This window comes from Artemia sp. Qi Xiang Cuo, chromosome 1 (genome assembly GCF_049724085.1).
Source record: "Artemia sp. Qi Xiang Cuo chromosome 1, ASM4972408v1, whole genome shotgun sequence".
NCBI classification, from domain to species: domain Eukaryota; kingdom Metazoa; phylum Arthropoda; class Branchiopoda; order Anostraca; family Artemiidae; genus Artemia; species Artemia sp. Qi Xiang Cuo.
Window position 1 is genome coordinate 40,073,763 of NC_142794.1, and position 24,964 is coordinate 40,098,726.

Below are 24,964 nucleotides of genomic sequence, written 5' to 3' on the forward strand. Positions count from 1 at the left end.
TGATGAAGATGCAACATTTTCTTTTGCTTTGGCGTTCTTTTGCTTTTTGAAACCAAGTACCGAAAAAAATCTGATATTTAAATTTCACATTGGAAGTGAATATTAAAACATTTTTCTCCTTTGAGGCACGTTACAGCATTAAAAGCTTTTAAATAGAGCATACCTTTCCACAAATTCTTGCACGCCTTTGAAATTTACATTTATCTTATAAAAATCTTTATTTTTTGTAATTTAAGATACTTGAAAACAAAAATTTATTATGCTATGCAGTATACTTCAATAACGGGACCAATGCTCTTCAACACATGACTAAATTGCTTCAATATTTTTAGACTCAGTTAATATCCAATATAAAAAAGAATTTGCCAAGCATATACCAGTTCAATTTTAAGGGGATTTTTGATTCTTACTTACTTATTTACTTAACTTATTTACGATCCGGCTGGGTTGGCCGATTCGGAACTTCTCCTCTAATGGTATCATGACAATATTTTTGGTATGCTTCCCTGTTTGTTGCAGTCCTCAACAGTTCTTGGGTTGGGTGGTCAGAATTTTGAGGCATTTTTTTTATTCCCTCAAAGGCGATTCTAGGCAGTTGGCCTGGGGACATACGCTGAACGTGTCCTAACCATGGCTAGATTTATATTATTCTACAAAACTAATAAATCAATGTTCGCCAGTTCATACTGACAACAGTGTTATATCTCAATGAAAGTTTAAATCCATAAAACATGACAAACGTTTTTACAAACATTATGAGAGCAGCAAGCCCTTTTAAGACGAATGGGATCAGATTAATATCATATCTTTCTAAAGCTTTAACAGTGAAACAATTTGGCAATCCATTAGAATCTCTTAGCCTTGAATCCAGTACAATCAAATGTACAGAACCATCTCAGGTAGGCTAGGTCTAGGCTCTAGCCTTGAATCAAGGGTACAAAAACTGAGGTATATAAGCAGTTAAACAAGAAAAATAGGGCATAGGTAGAGTGAAAAATTGCTTTTAAGACAAAATTTCTTTGATATTATAATGAACATAGCTGGCAATGTATCTGTTTCAAAGAAGAAGAAGCAGGGGTGGATCCAGGATTTTTCTAGGGGGGGTTGCAAAATAGGTTGATCCAATAAAAAATTTTTTAGGGGGGGCCAACATAGGTTGATATTCCACATTGTGACTGATTCTGGGAACAATGTCACCAAAGCCTGTAGGATAGGCCTATGAGCCCTTTCCTGAACTTCATGTTTTTAACATTGTCTTCATTCATCTGTTGCATGCATTCTTGGATTTTGGTCCACTCGAAGCTTAGCCTATGACATCCCTGAAGAAGATTGCTTGGAATGCTTTGATGAAGTTGAAAATGTCAATCCAACTGGCAAAAATGATTCAGATGGTCTTTCTGTTCCTTGTTCTGAACACTTTAAAAATGAAGATATGTTTGCTGAAGAATCTGAATAAACTGATGCAGTGTCTAAGGAAGAGGGCAGTGAAAGTAATGGAGAAGAAGAGTGGGGAGCTGGGAGTCTGTAAAAAAAAAAACAAGGTTGCAGCACAGGCTATCTAAAGACACATTACACTTCCTCAAACATTGATAGTTGAGGTTGTCACTACCCCTTTTCCTTTGGGAATGGACCATGAAGACATGCCTAAATAATCAAAATCATGCCCACTTGTATTCTTAAAACAAAAGTTTGAAGTAGTAACACTTTCTATAATAAAGTAAGTTTATGGGTTGGAAAAGTATTTTCTGCTGCAAAGCAAAAAAATTTTGAAATAAGTTATCAAAAAGTGCAATTGTTCTTATATTTGCATCCCTTTGAAAACCTATTTAAGAGGAGAAAATGCTTAAAGAAAGTATTGTGTAGCAAATGGTCTAAGTTTCTTTGAAATTCAGAATTTGACAAATTTCATTTTAAATATATACTTAAGAATGAATTTGGTGGAAGGCCTTGAACATTATTTTCTAGCACAACACTCAGTAAAAATTTGCAAAGTACCCTTAAACCATGAATTTTCCTTTTGATTTGTCTCTCACACAAATTGGCTAGGAAATAAACAATCTTAAAAAGTTGTTTTAAGCTGCAAGGCAATGAAAATTTTTGACTTGGTGGTAAGAAGTGCCATTTTCCCATGCTTTTTTCTTCTTTCATACATTGTTTCAGATGGCTTCTAAACATTAGGATGGGGGAAGAGGAAAGCATTGTCTGGAGGGGGAGACTGTCCCCCGCCAAAGCAACTATGGGCTCTGCTTAAACACTAATGACTTTGAGCTGACTGTGCAATTTGACAAAGAAAATTATTTTATTTTCAAAATGTCTCAAATAACTAGTATGCATTTCTGGGAAATTCAAGGAGATTCTGTATAAACATAAAAGCATATTTTTTGTAAAAAGGAATGGGAAAATGGAAGAAAACCATAAAAAAGGATGGCAATGTTGTGGGCATAGACAGTTTTGCCCCTTTATTGAAAAACTTCTTTTTGGCAGAAAATGCTGCAATAGTACTGATAATAAACCAAAACTTATCATTTACAATTTGTTTTCTTCTTTAAGCTTTAGGTGTTTGAAAAACAGCTGTTTTTTGAACAAAAGCAGCTGTTTTCTGTTTTTACAAAAAAAACAAAAAAAACACAACAGAAACAGGTCTTCTGTTTTTTGTTGATCTGTTCTGTTTCATTCAAGCCATGTTTATTTTTTTCCTGTTTCTTCAGAAAAACAGAACAGTGCCATGCTTACTTCAGATAAATGTAGAAAGAGGTAGGGGAAAGTAAGAATTAATTAAAACATTTCTATATGTAGCATAAATGTTACATTCTCATGCCTACCTCATGTGGAAAGGGCAAGGCGCCCTATTGTGAGCACCACCAGGAAATTTCTTTGAGGGGTGGGAAATGCTACAAGGAACTTTGTTTTCTACAATTTTAAATGGTAATATTTCTCTTTTTCTATTTACGTAAAATATTTCTGTGTATTAAAACATATGTATATGATGTATTTATTGATCAGAGAATCCTATTGTAGAGGTTGTGATGGCTACAGTTGCACAGAAGATCACACTTAATTTCCATTCATATGAACAATATTACCCCTCTTTGTCTACCTGAAAATTTTCTGTAGAAATATTAACAAGGGCTTATTGAACAAAAATACTACTTATCAAACATTTTTAAAGAATATTCAAATTTTGTCAAAAATTTAAATTGCTATCCAACATTTTGATTCTTAAGCAGGAAAACTGAAAAAGTAGGGCAGTAGTAATCAATTTACAATTCTGATGTATACATTTTAACAGCCATTAAATAGGGGTTTAAGGGGCCAATACCCCACATTATATCTTTGTTGGAAAACAATCAGAATTTAAATCTAGAAAAATTAGTTTTTAGCTGAAAGCAAGGAGCAGCTTTGAAACGTATTTGAGAAAAAACTATTCTCTATATGATAGGGGCTATATCCTCCTTGCTCTTTACTCTGAAGTTTGACTTTTTGTCTGAATTCTTTAAGAACATTTAGTGAAACGCAAAGGCCATTGAATTGGAAAACACTAAAAAAAACTTTTCAAAAAGGAGTTGAGGAGGGTCAGTCCCCCTTGAATACAGAAGAATTTCAATTCGTTTTAAGTTTTAAAGTTGCACCTTCCTATTAGTTGAAAAATCTTGTTATTTGTTGAATTAGATTTCATGAAACGGTTAGTTCTATGAACATAATACTTTTGCTAACACAGAAAAAAGGTCAATGTTTCAAAAACTGTCAAGGCTTTCTCGTTTTTGATGGGCAGCAAAGCTTAGAAATAAATATTTTTTTGAAAGGTAATGAAAAAATTCTGTCAAGCAAAGTAAAAGTATATAAAAATAAAGTAAAATAATTACAAAAAATACAGAAAACAATAGCCTACTTATGAAAAATAAGATAGGAACTCCTAGAATTCAGTTCTATTGAGCAATGTCAAAGTGTTGGATGGATATTATTGAACAATATCGATATTTTGAACTTGGTTATCAAACACCAATATATTTAAAGGCTTCAGACTCAGTAATTATAAAAAAAGTAAAGCATTTCAAAGAAGTTTGTTCAATGTAAAGCGTTGAAACTAAAATTAAGAAAATCAAATAAGAATTTTTAGGGCTGGGCGCTATTGAGAAAGGTTGTAAATGTTGAACCTTACTGAATAATATTCATTTTTTAATGTGACTTTGAATATCAAACCCAATATATTTGATAGCTTTATACTTCATTAAAACTGAAGTTTTTTTTTAAAGCAAACAACAACAACAAAGTGAACAACAACGACAAAGTGAACAACTACAAGAATCACTCCTGATAAAAACAGATTAATGATAAAACACCAAAAACATATATCCCTTCCAGGGGAAATACAAAATTAAACATTTTTTATGCTTAAACATTGCTTCAGGTGTCAGCTCATTGATACTCATGCATGCTAAATGTGATGATGTTCAAAGTGAATTTCAGATCACAGAACAAACTGAAAAATTCACCAAGTTCAAACTTATAAATAACAAATCCATGGCAAATAAAAATCTTAGATAGCAAGCTTTTAGAATAGAAGTCAATAATTCTGTTCCATTGCTTCATCTTTTTATTACATCCATAACACCTGGTATATTCCCAGAAATCTGGAAAGTTATACGAGTCCTTCCAGTCTTAAAAAAAACTATTAGAAAATAAGTTTGTCTAAGATACTAGAAAAATTAATTTAAAAATGAATTGTTTTGTATTTTGATAAAATACATTTTTTTTTCTCTAAGAGTCAATTTGGCTTCAGGTCTGGTCATTCAACTGAACAAACTATTGCTGCACTTTAACTAAGTATTACTCATTCTCTAAATGATAAAAATCAAGACATTATGAAATGAAGAAGGCATTTGACACAATAAATCACAGAATTCTACTTGACAAAATTAGTAATGTAATATTAGTAATGCAATTAATATTGTAAAATTAAAAATTAAGATCTTTCTGGCATGGCTGAAAAACTCATGTGGATGTACATGGGTCACATATTCTCTAATTATCTAGTTCTCCTAATTCTCCTAACTCTCTAGATTCTCCTAATTCTCTATTCTCCTAATTCTCTAGATAATATTGGTGTCTGTCAGGGGTTTCTACTAGGAGCCTTATTATTCCTGATTTAGATTAATGATTTACCAATATGTTTACCTCCTAAATACACCTTAGCTGTAGTTTTTCAGATGATACTGCAGTGACATTAAAAGCTCCAATTCCATCCTTGCTTGTTGAAAATCTGATGACAACACTGAATTTCCTTAATACATGGTTTTCTTGTAACTATTTGGCTCCAAACTTATCAAAAAGCGAGTTCATGATATTTGGGCACTCAAAGCATGCACTGGATTAAGATCAGAATAGGGGAACTAATCTTAAGTCAAAATAGAATAAAAAGGGCTAAGTCGTTTAGCTACCTTGGGATTATTATAGATGAGGTGTTGTCTTTTTGCAAATACTGATTATTTGCATCTTAAGCTTGCTCATAATTTGGGATGACTTTATAGATTAAAGCACATGTTTCCATTTTCCCTTCTTAAAAGCTTGTATCATTCCCTTATTGAATCCTGTCTTAAATAATGTCCTATAATTTACCTCTATAATTTTGCGGCTCACTTACAAACCCTTCAGATAATCCAATAAGGCAATAAGAAGCCTCTTTTATTCCTTGCCCTTTAAAACTACAATATCTATATGAAACTCATATCCTCTTCTTATTTCTGGATATTCTTAATCTCAAATAACTAAAAGAATTACAAACATCACTGTAGTTTTTTGACATTCAATCTCCAAATAACTATTTCCATGATACGGCTATTGCCGGGGTTCCCGTATTTTCTGACTTCTTCTTCTTCTATTTAACAGCAGGCGGGCTTTACAGTAAAACTATTTAGTCCTTTTCCTTTTGTTTCACTCTGTGGGCTACAGAGCAACTGGCTTGATTGCCTCATATTTATTAGATATATTCAGATATCTTTCAGCAGATCTTTCGACTCTAGGAGTTCAAATATCAGTTGATAGATGTCGATTTCTATGCTCTGTGCGCAGGCATAGTTGGCTAGGCTCTTGGCTGATAGTGGGATTTTGTGGTGTTTGAAGTATTTTAACAGTTTACAAAGCAAGGTATGTTGTGCAGACGTCAGCATATTACATTCAAATAGGCAATGGTCAATTGTTTCATTATTCATATTACAATGCCTGCAAAGAGGGGACAGGGGAATTGAACCACTTGAATTAGAAAGCTTATATGAGAATGCAAGGAAATTTAGTCCATTTGTTCCAGAACAGATTCTATGATAAATATTAGAAAGATGCTTATTGGGAAAGGGGAAAAGGATATTATTGTTTTTATTAAAATTAATATCTGATAGCCTCCATTGGTAAATATCTATAATTGGGAATGATCTCCCACTAGGCTGGCGAATATTTAAAGCATTTTTTGCTATTTCATCAACCTGATGATTACCACTTATGCCAGAGTGGCTAGGAATGTACTGAAAGTAAGTCTTTATGCCACTTGAAGCAAGATTATCAATAATACTGAGACAATGATAAGTGTCAATGTCCAACTTATATTGAGGAGCTGAGGCCAGCAACTCAAGGCTTGATAAAGAGTCGGAATAGATGATAATATTATTCGAATTTTCAATCAAAGGTTGGTTTTGCTTAAGGTGTTCTAATGCCATGATTATGGCATATAACTCAGCAGACATTATAGATAAATTATTAAATAATCTCTCGTCCATTGCAATTTTCAGGTGAGGAAGAAAAACACCACTTGCAACCTTCTCATTCATTTTTGACCCATCAACAAATATTTGGAAGTGATTTTTATAGGTAATTGTATTAAGTTCTGCAAATTTTTTCTGGACAAAAGCAATGGGGGTTAAATCTTTATTCCAATTTGAAAATTCTGTATTTATTATGGGAAATGACCAATTCCATGGAGGGGGAGGGGATTCTGACCATGTTTGCTACAAGGCACTTCTTCTTCTTAAATCAAAAGGTCTAGATTTTCATTAAGGTACCAGATCCCCTATATTATAAATACATTTAACCTAGCTGAAATAATTTCTAAGGATCGTTTAGCAATAAAAAAAAATTGTTTTGAGGATTATTCCTTGTCAAGATATGGGGACTTGCGAATTTTATATTCATTTTTAATATTGGTTTAGTTTATACTCGCGCTGGGATGGCCTCTACTCTTCTTCTATTTCACAGCAGGCGGGCTTTTCAGTTGATACTATTTAGCCCTTTTCCCTTTGCTTCACTCTGTGGGCTACAGAGCTACTGGCTTGGTTGTTCTTATTTATTAGATATTCTCAGATATCTTTCAGTAGATCTTTCGACTCAAGGAGTTCAAATATAAGATGATAGATATCGATTTCTGTGCTCTGTGTGCAGGTATAGTCGGCTAGGCTCTTGGCTGATAGTGAGATTTTGTGGTGTTTGAAGCACTTTAACAGTTTACAATGCAAAGTATGCTGTGCAGACGTCAGCATATTACATTCAAATATGCAGTGGTCAATTGTTTCATTATTCATAATACAATACCTGCAAAGAGGGGACAGGGGAACTGAACCACTTGAATTAGGAAACTGATACGAGAATGCAAGAAAGTTTAGTCCATTTGTTCCAGAACGAATTCTATGATAAATTTAAAAAAAATACTTATTGGGAAAGAGGGAAAGAGTAGGATTTTTCTTATTAAACATAATATCTGATAGTCTCCATTGGTAAATATTTCTAATGGGGATTGGTCTCCTACTTGGCTGGTCAATATTTATATCATTTTTTTGCTATTTCATCAACCTGATGATTACCACTTATACCAGAGTGGCTAGGAATATACTGAAGATAGTTCTTATGCCAGTTGAAGCAAGATTATATATAATACTAAGAGAATGATAAGTTTCAATATCCAGCTTATACTGAGGAGCTGAAGACAGCAACTCAAGGCTTGATAAAGAGTCAGAATAAACTACAATATTACTTGTATTAGCAATCAAGGGTTTATTTTCCATACGGTGTTCTAATACCATGATTATGGCATTTAACTCTGCAGACATTATAGATACATTACTATACAGTCTCTCACCCATTGCAATTTTCAGCTGAGAAAGGAAGACACCACTTGCTTCCTTCTCATTCATTTTGGACCCATCAACAAAGATTTGGAAATGGTTTTTATAAGTAATTGTATTTAGTTCAGCAAATTTTTTCTGGACCAAAGTGATGGGGGTTAGATCTTTAGTCCACTTTGAGAAATCAGTATTTATTATGGGGATTGACCAATTTCATGGAGGGGATCGGGGGAAAGTAGGTGCAATAGACTTTGCGGGTACAGGAAACTTCTTCTGAATATTGGCATACTCATTTGCAATGCCTCTATACCTGGCTGGATTTCTTAACCAATTATGTAGGGTGTATGAGCTATTTGATTCAATTTTTTTAAGATTTTTTATCATGAGAAAGCTACGTTTCTCCCTTATTGTTGTTAATCCGATCTTCGTAAGCAGAAACTTGGTGCTTGTGGGTTTCCTATGACCAAATATGAGACGTGTTATGTCGTTTAGTATTGTTTAAATTTTTTGCCTCTGGGTCTTTGCACATGGACCATAGATGATGAGCACATAGTCAATGTGGGGTCTTATATGTGATTTATAAAACCGGAGTAAGGTTTTATCCTTACAGCTCCAGGGTGTGGAAAGAAGTCTTTTTTGTATACTTGTTTTTCTATAGCATTTTTTTATTGAGTTTGAAATGAGGAGGTGGAAATTAAGTTTTTGGTCGAGCATGAGACCTAAGTAATTAATAAGATTATTTTCTGGAAGAGTTGTTCCATTTAGAATTAATCTTACATCAACACTATTTTGCTTTCGGTGAAATTGGATTATTTTTGACTTGGTAGGTGCAATGGGTAAATCTGAATGTTGAGATAATTTTTTAAACTGGAAAAGTGACTTTTGCAGCTTTGACTGTGCAATCTCAAAGGTGTTGCCAGATGACCATAGTACCAGATCATTAGCATATTGTAGATTCGTGTGGGGGAGGTTCATGTCCCAGAGATATAGGACAAAGAGGAGGCAGCTGAGGACTGCTCCCTGAGGAAGGCCTTTGGTTATTGTCTTTTGGGGTGAAGAGGCTGAACCTACACAAACAATGAGACTTCGCAATTCTATGAAAGATTTTATAAAAGATACTAGCTTGGGGGGTAGTCCAAGGTTTGCAAATTTAATTAAAAGGATTTGGTGGTTCACATTGTCATATGCCCCTTCAAAATCTAGGAAAGCTGCAACTAGGACATTATTTTTTGAGAATGATTCATTTATTGCATTTGTTAACAATATGAAAGCATCTGTTGAGGAATGGTGTTTCCTAAAGCCAGTTTGAGTGTGAGGGATCATTTTATTTTTTTCAAAAAACCAAAAAAGTCGGTGATAGATTTTTTTCACCATTATATTTCCAATCACAAGAGTAATAATTATGAGGCTATAAGACTCAGGGTTATTTTTGGGTTTATTTTTCTTTCGGATTGGTAGGAGGGACGAACATTTCCAGATATTGGGGAACATAGATGAATCCCAAGCATGATTTTAACAATTTAGAAGTTCCTGTTTGTATGAAGGGGTGAGATTCTTCATCCATGTAGGGTGTATATTGTCATAGCTGCTGCTAGTCTTGGTCCTAATATGATGTATTGCATTATTCATTTCCTGGATTGAAAATGGGCTAGTTATATACTCAGTATATCTACTCTTTTTTCTCTATTCTTTTGCCTTCTTCTTCTTTTGCTACCGTACTTGTTTTCTTGATTTGTTGTTATTTTGTCTGAAGATATATTACTTAAAAGTGTGAATTTTATCGTTATGTTCAATGTATTAAGCTAATACATCGAGATCTACTCTCTGTTAGCTAAAGTAGAAAGTTTTTTTTTATTATAATTATTGCATTAATAAAGATTTGCCTTACCTTACATAGAATCATTGGTGACAGCTCATCTGTGTCCAAGCTAATTAGAGGTCCATGTTCAGAATTCATTTCTAACCATTTTTCAGGGAGACTGTTAGTGTTAGAGTAGAATCTGGTAGAACCAGTGTATCTGATGGAACACGAATATTGCGTTGAAGCCCTGTAGTACCTCTACACTTTCTATCTTCAGTAATATCAGCCTATGGCTTGAGCAGCATATTTTGATTGCACCGTTAATATAATTATACTGAGGAGGAAGCACTCCTGGTTGAAGCTTTGGGTCGGAATTATATGTTGGACATAGAATATGACAACAATATCATTAGTAAGACCTAGCTTTCTAAAAAGTACTGCCCCTTTAATTTTTTTTTTCCATTTGAATGTCTAAACTGTCCATCCCTAGTTCCTGATAAATTGTTGGCAGGGTGTGGATTTAAGGCATTCAGTAGTTTTTTCCAAAACTGAAAACTTCTTAAATTTTTCAGCCTTTGAACTACTGTGTATCTATTCATGACGTAGGTGCGACCGAGCTTGCTTTAAATAATAGGTTTCACCAATATGTTTAAAACAGAATATCTATAAAAAAAAATCTCAAATGTGGTTTCAGTCAAAATGACTTCATAATAGCCAATTTATAGACTTTTAAACCTTTACAAAAAACTTTGTAGGTATTCTGAACTTTGTGCTTATAACAAACTTTCTTTCGTAGCTATCATAGTAATAACATGTCTTAAACTTTACCTTTATCATTATTGTTTTTAGGTTGTTGTTCATATGCTATATTCTCCAATAAATCCTGCTGATATTAACACCATTCAAGGTGTTTATGCTGTAAAGCCACAAATTCCCTTTGTTTGCGGAAATGAAGGAATAGGCAGAGTAGTTGAATCTTGCAAATCTGACTCAAAGCTCAAGAAAGGTGACCTGGTCGTGCCTAGGAAAAATGCTCTTGGGACCTGGAGAGATTATGTTGTTGCTTCTGAAGATGACTGGCTCAAGGTCTTTAATTTTCTTTGTTTAGTTTTTTTTTCATTTGTCAGCTGGTTTTCTAAGCCAGTATTTCTAAGACAATTTTCTCAGTTGCTTAGCTTAGTCCAAGGGTGTAAATTCTTTGGTCCTGAAGCATTTCAACCTCAAATTTTTGTAGTAACATACAACTGTTACGTTTATTAAAATTAGAAAAGGAAAAAAATCCTATCGCTTAAAGGTTTAAATATAACAATATAACGTTTTCCTATTATTCTTTAGTTACTTGATTTACTATATTCTTTAATTCAGATTCAAAGGACAAACAACAGATTAAATATTTTTTTTTACTTTTAGGTACCCTCTGACTTAAGCCCTATAACACTAGCAACTCTAATGGTAAACCCAGGGACAGCTTATAGGATGCTGACAGATTTTGTTGATTTAAAAACAGGATCAGTTGTTATTCAGGTAAACTCCATTATTTATTTTATCTGGATTGTTACCTGGTTTTTGGTTGGGTTTATAAATTTTGCTTTTCATGAGAGAGAGAAATTTATTATTGCAAACGAACAACAACCGCAGTTTAATGGCCACCCCAAGAAGTGAAAAACTATTCCAAGAAGTGGCAAAAATATGATAAGAAGTTTTCGAAAACACTAAAGATCCACTGTTTGCAATTCGACAATCGATATAATAAACGGCAATAAACAATATAAGAATTGTATAATTATAATATAATGATCGATTTAAATTGATTTAACAAGCCAATTTATGAACTTCTTTGTTCCACTGTTAACTCTGAATCCTGTTTCAAGCTTCTGTTTTGGTAGTGGAAAGAAGCTAAAGCTGCTGGCAGGTAGTTTTGTTGTTGTCGTAGTCCGATTTGGATGCCATATGTGCAGATTCTAATATTGAAGGCTACCTGCGGGCAATCCTAACACAGTCCTCTAATCCATAAGTCAGATAACCAAAGTTTAAACAAACCGCTTTTTACTTAAAATTTTTGATCAGTAATATTTCTCTTTTAGCACTATTTTGAAAATAGCAATTCTTATTCAAACTCGAATGAAGGTCAATTTCTGATTACGAGAACTTATAGGATTTTAAAAAAGAGCCCGTAAAAAATAACACCTAATTACAACATGTGTTTATGAAATTCAAAACAATAATAAAACCGCGTGTACAATGTACATCTTATAATACTTGTAACTTGTATATCAGTAGCAAGTTTTTTTTTGAAAACAAGAAAGAAAACAATGGGAAACATTAGTTTTTCACCAAATACTGGATTTATCTATAGCCGGAGAAGGCCCTCCTCCGAGGTCATAGTTCTCTCTATGAAACTATGGACACCTTTGGAAGGCTATTGGCCTGCCTTGTCATCAATGGGGGGTGGGAGCAAGAAACCCCTGCCCCTCTTTATATTGAAAAATAACTTTTTTGTAGTGGTATTTTCACTGAAAAATGCCCTTTTTGTATTTTAATTGAAAAAACAGTAAATTTGCCCACCCCCTTTCCCTGTCCCGAGATATTGAAAAATATGTCCCCCGTGAAATTTTCGCGAAGTGAAACCACTGGCAAGTAACACTCAACACTTGAGTCACATTAAAAAAGACTTTCAAAGCTACAGCTGGGTGTAGACTTATCTACACAGAATCTCGGCTTAAAAGTAAGAAAAACACAGGCATAATCTCTATACACAAAAATTCAACAGTAAGCATATAGAGATATATGGAAATTGAAAAATTTTAAACTTGACATTTATTGCAAGTTATCGCTTTCTCATAGTTTTTGTGTGTTTTTTTTACATTATTTGATAGCGCACTTGTCTTAGGAATAATACTCTTTTTGTCAGCTATTTGTTTAGCTCGACTTTCATATCTTTCTTTCTCTCTAAGTTTCTTCCTTCGATCTTGTGACACCATTCCAGCGGCTGTCTGCTTGCATGTTGACCTAGAGACAGTTTCTTCTTTCTTACGATATTAAATATTTCTAACTATTAAAGAAAGTGCCAAACTAATAAACCAAGTTTTTGTATAACAGGGATTTTAAAGTTTTGCAATTATTATTAGAATTTCAATATTATTAAATCGATTTGCTATCTTAGAATTTTCAATTGATAGAAACTTGGCCCTTTTGGGGTCGGGGGTTTGTAGTTTGGTGCCACAAAATGGTAGAAAACACCAATTTTCCGTCGCACAATCGCTAAGTCATGACAGTCACAGGATTTTATGACATCATACAGATAATAATAGATACAAAAAATGCATTTTTTTTTAAAAATCGCATCTTACTCCAACTCAATCACTTTTAGCCTCTTAATAAGGCACTGCAACTTTTAACTTCCATTCGGATGAGCCCTCTCCCAGTCACCTAGCCCTATTGCTTTGATACGAACGTCCCTGAAAAAAAAAAAATAATCTCTTCATCTGTGATCTCTCTCTTGACAATTTTTTTTTTTACAAAATTCTACATTTTTGTAGATAGGAGGTTGAAACCTCTGCTGTAGGATTTTTCGATATGATGAACCTGATAGTGTGTTTTTGGGGGCCCCCTCCCCGTTTTTAAGAACTAGGCATATTTTCTCAGGCTCGTAGCTTTTGGTGGGCTACATTAAACTTATATATATTATGGAAGTTTAGTGAATAGTGAATATAGTGAATTTTATGTGTATTAAAAATCAGCATTAAAAGCGAATCTTCTGAAGTATTATTTGTTATCAAACATCTTTTTTAGAGTTTTGGTTACTATTGGGTCGAGTTGCTCCTTACTTACAGTTCGTTACCACGAACTGTTTGATGTGGATTTTCCGTTTTGAAATAAAGTTGACTCTAAGAAACAGCAAAATTCAAACGTAATTAAGGTACATCTTTCACGCTCGGTAATCTTTCCCGTTCTTGGAGGCTGCAAACCATAAACTGACATCTTCCTGGCATTTTAATGGACATTCATATTAAAAACCATATTTTTAACTGCAACGATTCTTCGGTTGAATATTTTCATAACCTTGTCTGTTTTATCCGTGGCGTAGTTGTAAAATTATTTAGGAAACCCTAACAGGTTTGGGTTCACAAACTCTATAAGTGTAGGCAAACCCAAATTGATTTGTTTGCACTGGAGAATATAGGTTGTGTGTGAAATATTTAATAATTTACGCTTTATTTTCCTCTAAACAGATATATTTATACTGCACACAGAATCAAAATAAGTTTTTTTTCAAATATTTGTATCTTTGGAAAAAAAAAATAAAGACATGATTTTATGCAAAAGGTTAGATGTTGCAACAAATCTCTCTTTGAGATTTGTTATCTGTTAATTGTTATCTTTCATTTCTTTAGCACTCAAAGACTGCTTCATATAAGAACAGTTGGTATTTGTATTAAAATAAAATATGGGTGCTATTTAGTGAGTCCGCTAATTGCAATATCTGCGCTTTAAAAAGTTTTGTAGACAATAGTCGGTCAAATATCAACTCACACCAATTGGTCAAATCATATTCATCTCGATCTTCTCCTAACTTTTATGCTTGTGTAAATAACCATTCTCGTAACCGTGATATTAGACGGAAAGAGATAGCAATAAGATATTCTAGTAAATCTCTTTTACAGTGTATACTCGCTCTATTGCAATTAAAAATGGTAAAAAATTGCATTTTACCATTGCAATTACCATTCAAAAAATGGTAAAAATTGCATTTAAAAATGGTAAAAAATGACCTATTTTTTCTTTTAGAGAGATGCAGAGTATTTATTAATTTATTTGTTGCTTTGCGTATTTTTTTCAAAGCTCCGTTTTCAGGCCACCCACATCCAGCACGGAGTTTGACAATAGTTGTGTAGATTATGGTTTTGAGTGCTGTGTTCAACACGGGTTTGGGTCTTCTCAGAACCCGTGTTCAACCATGCTTTTCTGGCGCGTTACAATTTTGAAGAACCCGTGTCCAACACGCTTGGAACTTGTATGGTAAAAACGCTTTAAAGTTTTGTGGGGTTAAACACAGAGAACCTGAAAACGATTTTTGCCAAACCCTCCCGAAACGCGCTTCAAACCCGGTGCCTGAAAACACAACTGAGGTAATGTTGATGTGTTTTGTCGAATTTCAATCTTTACATCAATTTTTTTTCTTTACTTGTAACTGGCAAAGATTACACCTTACTTTTGTTTTCTGCGTAGAATGGTGGTAACAGTGCGGTTGGTCAATCAGTGATACAGCTGTGTAAACACTGGGGAGTGAAGACTGTCAATGTTGTTAGAAATAGAGAAGGAATAGAAGAATTAAAAAAGATACTCCAAGAAATGGGTGCTGACCATGTTCTCACGGACGAGGAGCTCAAGTATGTCTTAACATTAGAAATTGTGTATAATGACTATGTTCTCACGACTATGTAACTATCTAATCACTATGCTGACTCTGTTCCCACGGATGAGGAGCTCAAGTATGTCTTAATATTAGAAATGGTTTCTAATGACTATGTTCTCGCGGCTCTGTAACTATGTAATGACTATGCGGACTATGTTCTCACGGATGAGGAGCTCGAGTATGTCTTAATATTAGAAATTGTTTCTAATGACTATGTTCTCACGACTATGTATCTATGGAATCACTATGCTGACTCTGTTCCCACGGATGAGGAGCTCGAGTTTGTCTTAGTATTAGAAATTGTTTCTAATGACCATGTTCTCACGAGTGTGTAACTATGGAATCACTATGCTGACTCTGTTCCCACGGATGAGGAGCTCAAGTATGTCTTAATATTAGAAATTGTATCTAATGACTATTTTCTCACGAATATGTAACTATGTAATGACTATGCTGACCATGTTCTCACGGATGAAGAGCTCAAGTATGTCTTAATATTAAAAGTTGTTTCTAATGACTACGTTTTCACGACTATGTAACTATATAATGACTATGCGGACTATGTTCTCATGGATGAGGAGCTCAAGTATGTCCAACGATTTTGTTTGATTTCAGAAATGTGTTATCGCTCTAAGCGTGAAGCTCTTCTCGGGTATTTACCATCTAGTTTATGTAGCCATATATCGTACTATGATGTATCTGGACACATAGGAATACCCAGTTTAGAACGTCACCTGGGGGGGGGGGTTCTAAAATTGCCAAATAGTCTAAAATTTTACGGTAAAACTTTCTTTTCTTCAGGTGCGTTATATATTTTTTGTTATCCATAAATCCTAGAAATAAATTACAAACATTTTTAGAAGGGCTATTTGACTGATATTTGGGGGACTTTCTATTCTTTATTTTCCGCCTATATGTAGTTTATCCGTATTAAAATAACCCCTCCAATGCTAAATACTTCTTAAACCTATCTGTTGAATTCAAGAAGTGAGAAAAATTTAGAATGAATTCAAGAATTTAGGGATAACAAGATACTCCAAAAGGCAAGTATTCCTTATTTGTTTTAAAAATATATACTTTGCTGACTACTCGGGATCAGAAATTGCTATGCTTTACCGTTTTTGGGGGTTCATCCTTGCGTCAATGCGTACATTTAGGTCTATGAACCTTATATTTGATAGGAAAAAAGCTTAAGTACCACAGCCACTTCTTGAACTTTTAAGAAATTTTATTTCTACGTCTATATAACTGTTCAAGTCAAAAGAAATTCCAGTCCCAGCACTTGCTCTTGACTGTGTTGGTTGCAGGAACGCTTTGGAACTAATTAAAACTGATAAAAACTGAAATAAAACTGAAGGCATTGAAACTTCAACCTATTTTTTTTCTAGGTGTTCAAGTCAAAAGAAATTCCCCTCCCATCACTTGCTCTTAACTATGTGGGTGGCAGAAACGCACTGGACCGGACGATAATTGAACTCTGAAACTGATTAAAACTGAACGCCTTGAAATTTTAATCGATTTTATTTCTAGGGCTAAACATCTCCTTAACTCAAAAGAAATTTCCGCCCCATCACTTGCTCTTAACTGTGTGAGTGGCAGAAACGCATTCGAACTGATTAAACTGAACTCTAAAACTGATTAAAACTGAAACAAAACTGAACTCATTGAAATTTTAATCTGTTTTATTTATAGGTCTACAGAAGTATTCAAGTCAAAAGAAATTCCCGCCCCATTACTTACTCTTAACTGTGTGGGTGGCAGAAACGCGGTTCAAACTGATTAAAAATCAAACAAAACTAAACGCAATGAAATTTCAATCCATTTTGTTTCTAGGTCTACAGAACTGTTCAAGTCAAAAGAAATTCCCGCCCCATCACTTGCTCTTAACTGTGTGGGTGGCAGAAACGCATTGGAACTGATTATGCTGAACTCTAAAACTGAAAAAAAACTGAACGTATTGAAACTTTAATCCATTTTATTTCCAGGTCTACAGAAGTGTTCAAGTCAAAAGAAATGTCCGCCCCATCACTTACTCTTGACTGTGTGAGTGGCAGAAACGCGTTCAAACTGATTAAAAATCAAAGAAAACTAAACGCATTGAAATTTTAATTCATTTTGTTTCTAGGTCTACAGAACTGTTCAAGTCAAAAGAAATTCCCGCCCCATTACTTACTCTTAACTGTGTGGGTGGCAGATACGCATTGTAACTGATTAAACTGAACTCTGAAACTGATTAAAACTGAAACAAAACTGATCGTATTGAAAGTTTAATCTATTTTGTTTCTAGGTCTACAGAACTGTTCAAGTCAAAAGAAATTCCTGCCCCATCACTTGCTCTTAACTGTGTGGGTGGCAGAAACGCATTGGAACTGATCAAAACCATGGGAGAGAATTCAACTATGGTTACATATGGCGGAATGTCTAAACAACCACTAACCGTACCTACCGCTGCTCTCATTTTTAAGGACATTACTCTGAAAGGTAAAAACAAGAGGGTCTTGTTTGTTTCCCGGTGCCATTTAAAACAGGTGTTCTAAAATGCGGGCCTTGTATGGTCTCAGAGTATTTAAATGTGAACCATAACTCGGACTATAAGAAATGTTTTTCTTTTTTATATTTCCGTACTCAATGCGTTAAAAGTCATTGCAAATATAAAAAAAATTCAAATGGTATATTAAGCATTCATATCTAATTCATATATTGCTAATAACATTTATGAATTACCGATAATATTCTTAAGCAAATTATCAAAATCGGTACAACCAATATAGTGAAACGATCCGAACGTTGTATAGCGAAGATGAAGAATATCTTCGAAATGATACAGTCCTTCATATAATCTAAGTCTTTCGACTAGCATCTCTTTACATTAACCTAAAATTCTGTTCTTACGTGTTCGATCAGTATTTTAAAAGCTTCTGTCTCACAATTTGGCTTCGAGAGGAAAACTTACTTTTCAAAATATTAATTTTGACTCTATAATTAAACGAAGAAAAGTACGTAAATAAGTGTGATATTCGTGAACTGGCTAGCGAAGCTGGCTTCGCTCTCCTTCACTGGCTTTACTCCTTCACTGGCTTCTCCTTTGCTATCCTTCACTGGCTTTTCCCTCACTCTCCTTCACTGGCTTCTCCTTCACTGGCTTCACTGGCTAGCGAAACTGGCACTGATGACTGGCGAAAAACCGCTTTATAGGCACTATATCGTCAGTCGGGTATCAAAAGGACGTACCTCCATAACTGTGAATTTTTAGAAGAGTAGCAAAAAAGCCGCGCAACTGTTTTATTTCCCATCCTATAACCGTGAAACAAAACGAATTGATATGTATTGACCTTACATATCGATCCATTTTTGTTATACGGTTACCGGGGGGGGGGAGGAGGGGGGGAATAAAAAAGTTGTGAGGTTTTTTTCCTGCTGTCATGGAAAGTTACAATTATGGAGATTCGTCCTTTTGATACCCGACTAACGATATGACGTGACTGCACGTGACGTGGCGTGACTGCACTATGAATGACAAGACTTAAAAATTGGATCCAGGCCGCTAGAAGGAAAGTATTTCTTGATAGGGGTTTTTAGCGCAAAATTCAAATAAACCCCATTGCTCTAAAATATTCTGTAAATTTTACTTTTTTTTCAATAATCAATAGCTATGAACCTGAATAGTATCTTTGAAAGCATTGAAAAATCACAAATCAGGCGCAATTACCAATTTGTTGAGATTAGTTGATGAGGCCAATGGAAGCGTGGCCACCTTTCAAAAATGAGCTCTTTCATTCGATTTTTGGGATAATTTTCACAAGGCAGCTTCGCTTTCTGTTCGATACTTTTTCCAGGGTCCTTTTGCCGTTAGGATACGGCTTGTCGTTAATATTCTCTTACAAATAATTTCTTAGATCGCACTGATTTTCCACTTATAATTAGATGAAATAAAAGTACAAAATACCGGGTAAAATTTTAATTAAGGCAGTAAAAAAATTGAAACATATAATAAAATCCGAGTGTTAGTTTTATTATACGCTAGTGACGCTAAGTTTAGTACACATTAGTGGAGGATCCAGGGGGGCGAGGGGGCGCGCGCCCCTTAACGTAGTCTAAAGTAGTGCAATTTACTTAATTAACGCAAGTTCGCGTTAATTAAACTTGCTCCTAACGTAAGCTCATCGGATAAACCTATTTTGCGCCCCCCCCTAAAAAAAGTCCTGAATCCGCCCTAGCGTATATCCAGGCTTTCGTTGCTAAATTTTCTTTTTTTTCAATATGTCTCCACTCTCTTAATTAATAGTGTTAGCTCTTATTACATATTTTAATTTTTGCACTAATTATATCTATCCCCCTGTAATTTGGATGGAAGCTAGTTCCCGGTTAGTATAATATCAAATGGGCTATTAGTTAGAATATTGAACATAAAAGGCAATATTATTGTCTTAGTTATCTTCGTCATATTGATTTCACCCTGAGCAAGGATTGTTGTAATGACTGTTTAATGGTACTGTATTGGAAAGAATAAAGGCAGTAATTTCACGAACAAAACAAATTTACATATAATGTTTTCCAATGCATTGTATTTTATTTTTTTTTGCAATTAAACAGATATATGTTTGCAATACCTTGTACGCATGTATTCTTAACAGTTTTGTAGAGAAAGGCAAATTTACGTATTTTAATAAGAACTGGCTAGTGAGAATTTTTTTTTTCGTAAGGTTCAAGAGATCATGCAGTGCTGCGATTTAATGGTGTGCGATATTAATGAAAGTTGATGGACTCCTCCCAAGACCATAGGAAAGTTTTTAAATTCGTGATTGATACGATAATGATGGGCGATAATAATTGACCTTAAGTAAAAAAAAAAACACACCTTTAATAAAGAAGATACACCTGGAAAATTTCCATCTAGTTTGTCTTACCAAAAAAGAGCATTTTGAAAGCTTTGGATAACTCTTAAATTATTGGAAAAAAACGAACCGACAGATTTATTAGATAATAGTGGATTATAGGGGAAAAATTCTAGATGTGAGGGTGTCAGATTTTGACAAGTGAATTTCCGGTCTTCTTTGTCCTGTTAGTTTCTTTTGATTTTTTACGCGAAGGATCTTTTGATTTCTGATTCAAAAAGACAATACATCTATTGTCAGCAAAATTTCTTTTCTAAAAATTTTGAAACAAAATGTATAATCTACTCCAAATGTGAATAAATGTAAAAATACAGTAACGGTCTAAAAAAACTAATGCTTTTAAATGACACTCAAATTGTCTGGCGGATTCTAGGGAATGGTGGCTCCCCCACTCTCCGAAATACGAAAAATGTAATCAAAATACGGACTATTCGGTGATGTACAACCTAAAAAAAGGAATAAGAAATATAATCATGATCTACGATAATTCTACCTCCGTTTCCACAAAAATAACGTGATTAAAACTAGCGAATTTGGATTATCAGGAGTTTCTAGACCATTGATGTAGAGACATAACCATATCAAGCAGTTCGTGGTAACGAACTGTAAGTAAGGAGTGACTCGCCATAGTAAGTTAAACTCTAAAAAACGGAATATCAGTATCACATTTTGATATCAATAGATGCATCAGAAGAATTAGCTTTTTATGCTGATTCCAAATATTTAAAATTCATTAAATTTAGTGTTACCTATCAAAAGCTACGATCGTGAGAAAATTTGTCTGATTTTCGAAAAAGGGGGGAAACACCCCCAAAAACTTAAGAAATCTTGGCCAAATTGCACCATCAGATTCAGCGTATCAGACAACCCTACTGTAGAGGTTTCAAGCTCCCATCTTCAAAAATGTGAAATTTTGTATTTTTAGCCAGAAGAAAGATCACAAACGCGTATTTATTTTTTTTTCAGGGGTGATCGTATCGGAAATTGGGAGAAGGCTTTATTCCGCCTTTTAAGTGACCAAAAAGATTGAAGGGCAATTAGACCCCCTCCCACGCCGTTTTTCCTCAAAGTTGTCCGATCAAATTTGTTAGATTTTTTTTAGCCTTGTTGAAAGGTCCAGTTAGCTACGCCTTATGCTGAATACCAGTAACTATGCTGGAGATAACACGCCCCCGGGAGCCCATTGGGAAACGGAAAGGGCTGTAGGTTATGATTTTGCCCATTGTTTACGTATAATATTTGGTATTGTGAAGTATACAAACATTTTTCGGAGAGGGCAGTAATTTTTTTCTTTGGCAGGGGCTTCAAGCTAGTACGGGGAGGATGACGAGGGTGATCTCCCCTCCCAAACGAATTTTTTTAAGAATCCTTTCTAAACTATACTATTGAGTACTATATTCGAGAAATAAGAACCAAAAAATCGATCGGTTTCTGAAATAAAAATAATGAAGCATATCAACACAATAAAATTACTAAAAGAAATTCAGTGACTGAGACGTAAGACTGAAACGTTCCTGTGATGCTAGAGAGAGTCCAAGGGAGTGCAGATCAAAGACAATGAGGTTGGACATTGACAGTGTTGTGGCCTGTTATAAGCATGCAAAGGTTGGTATCACTTATCACTGCTCCCTGGAGACAGAACCACAGATAAAGTTCACGTAACACAGACGTCTAAATGAATAATTTTATTTCCCTCATTGAACTTGCAAAAATCCAAGACTCCTCAACCAACGCTATAAATGTTTGCGTCCTTACTAACAGCCACAAACATTATATGAAGTACCCTGACAATGATGCCAATTCATCTGCCGATAGTCTAATGTTGTTGCCTCATTTGGTAGCACTGAAATAGCTTACTGTTAGGGTGAAGATACTGGCTTGTCAACTATTATAAGGGTCAAGGTTGTATCTTCCTTTATAGGGAATGGTTTTGGGCCCTACTGTAAAGGGATTTATGAAGCATGTGTGGCTTCATACTAATTGAGAGATGAAAATGTTGCTTCTCAATTTCTTCAAACAAGTTTATGTCAATATAGTTAAGTGACTATATTTTGCATCTCCCTTGACATGGAACCTGGTTATACTTATGCTTTCTCACACGTGGAACCCGTTGCAGGGCATCATAAGGCCAACTATTATTTTTGGCGTTCTTCAACTAGGTCCATTGCACAGTAATATTCTTTGGAAGGTGCGTTTGCTGATGTCAGGGCCAGGTATACCAGCACCATTCATTACCCCCTTTACCCATTTGTCTTTGTTTTTCTTGACATCATACTTTGGCCCTGGTTGAGTTCTCCTCTAATCTCATAAAGAAAAATTTTGGACAAAAAATCAAACTGGCTCAAGAGTTTTTTGTCCAATGCATCAATAAAGCACTTTTTATCTTCGGCCAATATTTTCCCGTGTCTGGTTTTCACCTTGATTAGGATAAGTTTTGCAGCCTCAGCAAAACTCGTCTTTTTTCCCATTCGACTGACTAGGCTTTTTCTTGTTCCTTGCCCTTTTTATTTACTTTTCAGTACCTTTGCCAACAGTACCGGTAACAACACTAGAAATAATCCCCTTATCCCCAAACATTGTCATTTAAACAATGGGTACGTTCTCGGGCATTGTATTTTCAAAGAGGATTTTTCTATGTCTTTTTGTTCCATTTCTAGAGGAGCCTTTCGTCTTGGTGTCTAGACACTCAGATTATCCATTCATCTTATATTGCAAACTTACCCCCCGTGAGGATATTAAAGAGCCATCAAAAATACTACAAACGTAATAGCATCAATAATGCATAGTTTATCTTCTGTCAAATTTTTGCCGCGACTGCTTTTCACCTTGTTTGGGATAAGTTTTGCAGCCTCAACAAAAAATTTCTTTTTTTTCTAGCCGACTGACTAGGATTTTTCTTATTTCTTGCCCTTTTTCTTTACTTTTCAGTACCTTTGCCAACAGTACCGGTAACAATACTAGAAATAATCCCCTTATCCCCAAACATTGTCATTTAAGCAATGGGTGCGTTTTCGGGCATTGTATTTTTAGAGAGAATTTTTCTATATCTTTTTATTCCATTTCTAGAGGGGCCTTTCATCTTGGTCTCTAGACACTTAGATTATCCATTCATCTTATATTGCAAACTTACCTCACCGTGATGGTATTAAAGAGCCATCGAAAATACTACAAACGTAATAGCATCAATAATGCATAGTTTATCTTCTGTCAGTTTTTTGCCGCGTCTACTTTTCACCTTGTTTGGGATAAGTTTTGCAGCCTCAACAAAAATTTTCTTTTTTTTCCTAGCCGACTGACTAGAATTTTTCTTAGTCCTTGCCCTTTTCCTTTACTTTTCAGTACTTTTGCCAATAGTACCGGACCCTAGTAACTTATAGCTACAGTTGCCGAAAGTTTGTTTGTTTTTACTTTTTTGTTGTTGTTCTTTTTTTTTACTAACGAACTTGTATCTATTAAAAAAAAATCTGTTTCTATGTACAACGAATATCTCCTTTAACAGTAAAAGCACTTTTCACAGTTTTGTGAAAAAGCATCTAGCGCCCGAAAAATAAAATGAATTCGAACCACAACTTTCGATACAAACCTGGTTCTAATTTAATTCTCAAGAAGTTGAATCTGTTAGAGATCAAGGCTTCGGATATGAAAGAATAACTAAAGAGTGGTGGAACTCCGAGTCGGAAAAAGCTAAACAAACTGCGACCTGACCGATGGAATACCGATCCGACGAACTAATTCAAATAGCCAGAGTCTGAGTTTGCAACATGAAATTTGGGAGTTCGCGTCAGCGTCCTACTTTCAAAACCTTAAATTAAGTTTTTAGAACCTTACTACTTACCCAGTTTCAAAACCTTCAGACTTCAAAATTTAGTTTTTTTTCAATTTAGCGTAATTCTTTTAGACAAGTTAGTTGAATGTTTCTTTCAAGATGAAATTCGAAGAAAAATGTGGCCAAGTATTAAGACAAGTAAATATTAGATCTTTAAACGATCATAAGAGAGATTACATCAGTCAACTTAAAGAAATGGTGTCGAAGAGAGGAAAGGAGAAGGAGGAAAAAAGGCAAAAAAGAATTCCGTTTGTAAAAAAATATTCAAAGAATAGTTTTGTTTGCCATTTGTTGAGATTTTATTTTAGGGTATTGTCGTATTTTTAATCTTGTTGTTGTAATTTTTATTATCCTTGTTCATTTATTTCTTTGTTCTTTTACTTCTGTTTTATTTGTCTTATCCCAAGCTTAAATTTTTCTTGTAGCATTCTTTTTACCGAGTTCAGTCTATTATTTCCAACGAATAGTAGATTTTTTGTTTATTTTATTACCTATAAACTATATTATTTCGATTGAAGGTTAATTTGGCTGCATGCTTTCTTCATAACTCCGTTAAATTCCCAATAACTATTCTTCCGTCTTCTTAGGTTTCTGGATGACTCGCTGGAACTGGCTGCATGATAAAGATGGTCAACGGGAGCATCTTGTCAATGAATTGTGCTCTTTAGCAAAGCAAGGAGTCCTCCAATCTCCTCCTCATACCCTTGTTCATATAGATTCTTGGATAACAGCTATTGAGGGTGCAACTGACAGTCGTGGCCTTGTCGGAACTAAGTATATCCTTTCCTTTGAAGCTTGATTTTCTGAAAATCTATCTACCTAATATTTGTTTGGTTGCTTATAATGAGTCTGTGATTTAAAGTGGTTGCTCTTACTGTTGTTGTTGTTTTCATTTTTGAGTAAAATATTTGTATATCTGAA

General features: G+C 34.5%; 1 protein-coding gene across 1 annotated transcript; it reads left to right on the top strand.

The window, feature by feature from the left end:
* Window positions 1–716: 716 nt before the first annotated feature.
* LOC148956304 (enoyl-[acyl-carrier-protein] reductase, mitochondrial) lies at window positions 717–24,964 on the top strand. Its single transcript, XM_089094877.1, has 6 exons — window positions 717–899; window positions 10,756–10,992; window positions 11,317–11,430; window positions 15,136–15,296; window positions 17,610–17,803; window positions 24,631–24,964. The coding sequence occupies exons 1-6, from the start codon at window positions 732–734 to the stop codon at window positions 24,840–24,842; spliced, it is 1,086 nt and encodes a 361-aa protein (XP_088951003.1). The 5' UTR covers window positions 717–731; the 3' UTR covers window positions 24,843–24,964.